The sequence below is a fragment of the Thunnus thynnus genome, chromosome 18 (assembly GCF_963924715.1).
Source record: "Thunnus thynnus chromosome 18, fThuThy2.1, whole genome shotgun sequence".
NCBI classification, from domain to species: domain Eukaryota; kingdom Metazoa; phylum Chordata; class Actinopteri; order Scombriformes; family Scombridae; genus Thunnus; species Thunnus thynnus.
In genome coordinates this window covers 8,476,150-8,480,383 of record NC_089534.1, presented here as the reverse complement: position 1 = coordinate 8,480,383, position 4,234 = coordinate 8,476,150, and the positions used below count along the sequence as shown (strand labels likewise).

The window sequence follows — 4,234 nt, the reverse complement described above, 5'->3', positions numbered from 1 at the left end:
GCAGACAAAGATGTGTTTGGGTTTTTTTTGCAGAAGAAATGACCACACAGTAACACACTGGCTCTGTATTTGTAACAGCCCTCCGCTTTATTGAAATACATCGGAGTCAGGTTAATATAATGAGTTCTCCACATAAGTGTGGCAGCCAGTTCCATACATTATTTTTTGTTTTGACCTTACACCTTAAATATTTTTTGTGCAAAAAAGAATCTACATCACCTGTAGTGGGTTATCCTCAGTAAAACGCCCAAACCGTTCAAAAAGGAGCAAGTCCAAGTAAAACAACAAACCGAAAACAAAAATGATTACATCTATAACATGCAAAACTGTACAAATTATTACAAAGCAATCCTAGAAAAAAAACAAAAACAAAGTGTAATATGATATGAAAGAGCAAAATAATATAGAAGGTACTGTAGATAAGACCTCACTGAAATGCAAAGGCGTTTGAATTTTTCGAGATTTTCTTTCCTCTGTAATGTTTCCACTGTGGCACCTCAGCCATCAAAGCACCTGTCACCCTTCACCCCTGAAACCATTTCATCAACACCTGTCTGAGTCCTCACCACCCTGTTTTGTTTTTTTTCTCCCCCGTTCCCTTCCCCCCCTCCCCTCCCCCCCTGGGTCACATCTACAACTACAGCCAGACTCATCTCTGCTTCACTCACTCCTGCTCATCCACCATCCGTCAAACAAAACTCTTTTTAAAACACGCTCGTTTTCATCAAAATGAAAAAGAATTCATTGGTTCTGACATTTTCCTGAGTTTCTCTTCCTCTCTCCTTTTTAAAACTGGGATATCTGGGATCACTTTTTTTCTGTACAATAAAACACCCGGCTAAGACAGTGTCCTCACCCCCAGCTAATACATTCTACAGATAAACCCCAGCAGGAACTAAGGAGACTCGATAGCTTAAACGGTTTCTTAAGAGGTGCTCGTTTGGAATTAAACCAGCTTAGTCGCACCGTGGCGCTCCAAACCTCTCTCTCTCTCTCTCTCCCTCTCTTTATATAAAATGGAATACTTAAAAAAAAAGAAAAACATCTGGAATGGGCTGTTTGGAGCCACTTGTGTGTCAACAGGGGAATCGGCAGGAATGACCACCGAAGTATTAGAGCTTTTGTTTCCCTTTCTAACAAACAAGACAACAAACTGGAGGATTCTGACCCGAAGATTGCGTGTGTGATCCTCTGTCTGTATTAGAGTACAGTTATGCTGCTTCTTAACAGATAAATACCACATTATAACCACGTTAAAGTTAGTGTTTTAAGGACAGTTTACAGCTCCGTGCACATTGTTCCAGAACAAAATAGACCATGTTCTGCCTCGAATGAGCTATTTCCTCCAGTTAAAAACGCAGCTTGATGATCTTTGTGTGTGTGTGTAAAAACTGAAGGAGCAGAATCAGAGATGAACAGAGGTAACAGGCTTTTTGGCTGTGAATGCCGCGCACCGTAAAACACTCTTATCAGAGGCCTTTTCCATCCCGCCAAAGAAAAACCGCCTGGAAGGGGAAGTCGAGCACTGATGTTATTTCATCTGCGGGTCAGTTATTTGACACCGAAGCGGTTCGTTGTAGTGTTTTACATTCTTGTTTTAGTGTTGTTGAATCGAGAGCTTTTTATTTTTAAATGAACAAATAATCAAAACATTCTTCAGAATAAGCAAAAGGCTGTGAGAAGGACAATATAAAGTCACAAAGTCTCCCTCTTTTTGTCCATTTTTGGTTAAATCGAGCTGATTAGAAGGACTGACCTACAGTTACCAAAGCGGATTTGGAAACACACACGCACGCACGCACACACACACACACACACACACACGCACACACACACACACACACACACACACACACACGTTAACTTGTTGATTAAGCGATCACAGCTCTCGCCTCTTGACAGTCAGAGGAGGAGCAGGACAAGGCATTTGCTGCATAAAAACACCATCTCAGTGTGCGGATACATGTGCGGTAGGTAGGAGGTTCTGTGATAAATGCATGTGTTCACTCTACAGTACGGGCAGTAGTGTCAATCCATACACAAGTTGATTCACTCAAATGCCAACAGAGTGTGGGGGAGAGAGGGAAAAAAAAAGAAAAAAAAAAAGAAACACACAATGCGTGTCATACATACGATAAAAAACAAATCTAAAATCAATCAATTAAAAAAAAAAAAAAAAAAGAAAACTGGAAAGTGGTTTAAAAATGGCTTTTGTGTGAATACAACCCCAAATCACTCAAAACAAACAAAGGAAAATATAAGTCAAAGAGGATTTTTTTCTTTCCCGTGTAGTTCTCTATAGTATTTTCCTTATCATATATTACTCTCTACTTTGAACCTATGTACATTATTGTGATGGGAATCTGTGAGTTGGTCAGTTTGGTTGTACAGCAAAGTGGAACGTCTACGCTACAACAGAGGACACGTCCAGGGTTGCTGGATGATGTCGCTCGCACTGGACCAATGAGGAAGAGAGTAGCACAGAGCAGCTGTGATGATGCCTTATTAATGCTGTTTTTGTAGCTGTTTGCTGAAAATATTATAAAGTCACTGCACTTAGTATCATGAGCAAAATAAAAAAAAAAAATCATTGCTTTCCTTTCTCTCTCTCGCTCTTTTTTTTTTTTTTTTTTTTTTTTTTTTTTAACATTTTCAATTTACGCAGCTTCTGACACCCAAAGAGAAAGCATTAGAGTTAAGTGAGGAGCTGTGGCATTTAAACTCCACCTGTCTGCTTCAGGCCGTGAAGCAAACCTCCCTTTCCTGTCTAAGATTGATAAATAAATTAAAATATTGTCCCCTAAAACCCAAAGGGTCCTATGTACAAGTACAAATAATTTTCTTTCAATAGTAATCCTCTTCTTTTTGTTGTTGCACGGTGAGGTTTTTGAGTCTCAACAGGTGGGGGGGGGGATGGGGGGGGGGGCATCAAGTGCTGTGAGCGGAGTCGTGTCGATGACGCTTCGCTTGGTGGCAGAAAGAGCCGAGAGGGGAGGTTGTCATTCCTATAATCATATGCCCTTTTCTGAATAAACACATGCACACACGCTGGCGAGCGCATACAGCTTCTCTCAAACACACACACACACACACGCACACACACACACATTTGCACCCTCAATCATCAGCACCCACGTGTACACCACCACTAATTTATGATAACTTCTCCCCCAAGAATTTCCCTCAAAAAAAGACGACACTTTCTTTGTGCCCCGACTTGGAAGTACGCTGAGACAGATCGAGGTTGTTTAAAGGTGGGACAAATGTTCATCGGGGAGGTGCGCGGGGAGGTAGGGGTGGGGAGGTGGGGTTGGGGGTGGGGGGGGCAGCGGCAGACAGGAGGTGCAGTTCTCTGGGCAGTGAGGGGAAATATTTCAGAAAGGATGCGAGAGGCCGCGGTGGAGTAGTAGGTGGAGGTGGAGGGTTTGGAGTCCTGTGCTGTCGGTCGGTTGGTCGGTGGGGTTGGGCGGGCGGCTGGCGGGGCTCATGTGTCCCAGCCCATCCGGTCTGTGCTCTCCAGGGACAGGGACTTGGTCTTGTGTGGGGAGGCCGGACTTGGGGGGCTGCTGAAGGTGGAGCTGTTGGAGGCCGTGGAGTGACGGGGGGAGTCCGAGTCCTGGAGGAGAGGAGAGGAGAGGAGAGGAGGAAAGAGGGAGTTGGAGATGAAGAAAGTGGGTGAAGTTTAGGAAAGAAAATAAAGGGACAGGAAGAAAAAAAATACATATGTTAGATTTTATAAGTTGTATCATATAACATTACAAATACCACTATGTTTAACTGAGGTGGTCTCTGCTTGGTAATATGCTGTTTGGGATGGAGCCCCCCCCCCCCACCACCTCGTCTTCCACTACATTCCACTTCATCAGCAGATGAACGGCTCAATTGACCAGAAATGATCAGCTGGAGGAAAACAAACATGCAGCAGGGCAGATGAGGGGGGGAGGGATGTGGGTTCACCCTCATACTATATATCACATACAGTATGACTTTGCATTACTCTTATATGAGTGATAATAATAATAATTATATCTATTTCACTGTACGAGACAGAATTTGGCCCAAAACACACGATCCTCCAGATGGATGCTGACATGTGTGGTTCAGTGTGTTTTTCCAGTTCAGTGATAATGAACTCAGATTTATAATGATCTCATGTGCTGAATGGATTCATCTTTTTTCCAGTTCAGTGAGTAGATTTGGTTTGATGTACAGCAGTCGTCTCCGGTTTGCATCT

General features: G+C 43.1%; 1 protein-coding gene across 9 annotated transcripts in view; it reads right to left on the bottom strand.

The window, feature by feature from the left end:
- Nucleotides 1-64: 64 nt before the first annotated feature.
- The window catches only part of cdc42bpab (CDC42 binding protein kinase alpha (DMPK-like) b), an 80,272-nt gene continuing 76,102 nt past the window's right edge, over nt 65-4,234 (bottom strand). For all 9 annotated transcript variants that reach the window (XM_067573399.1, XM_067573405.1, XM_067573402.1 and 6 more), the window contains one exon: nt 65-3,616. In XM_067573399.1, the coding sequence (XP_067429500.1) occupies nt 3,485-3,616 (132 nt within the window). In that variant the 3' untranslated portion in view covers nt 65-3,484. The remainder of the gene's footprint in view (nt 3,617-4,234) is intronic.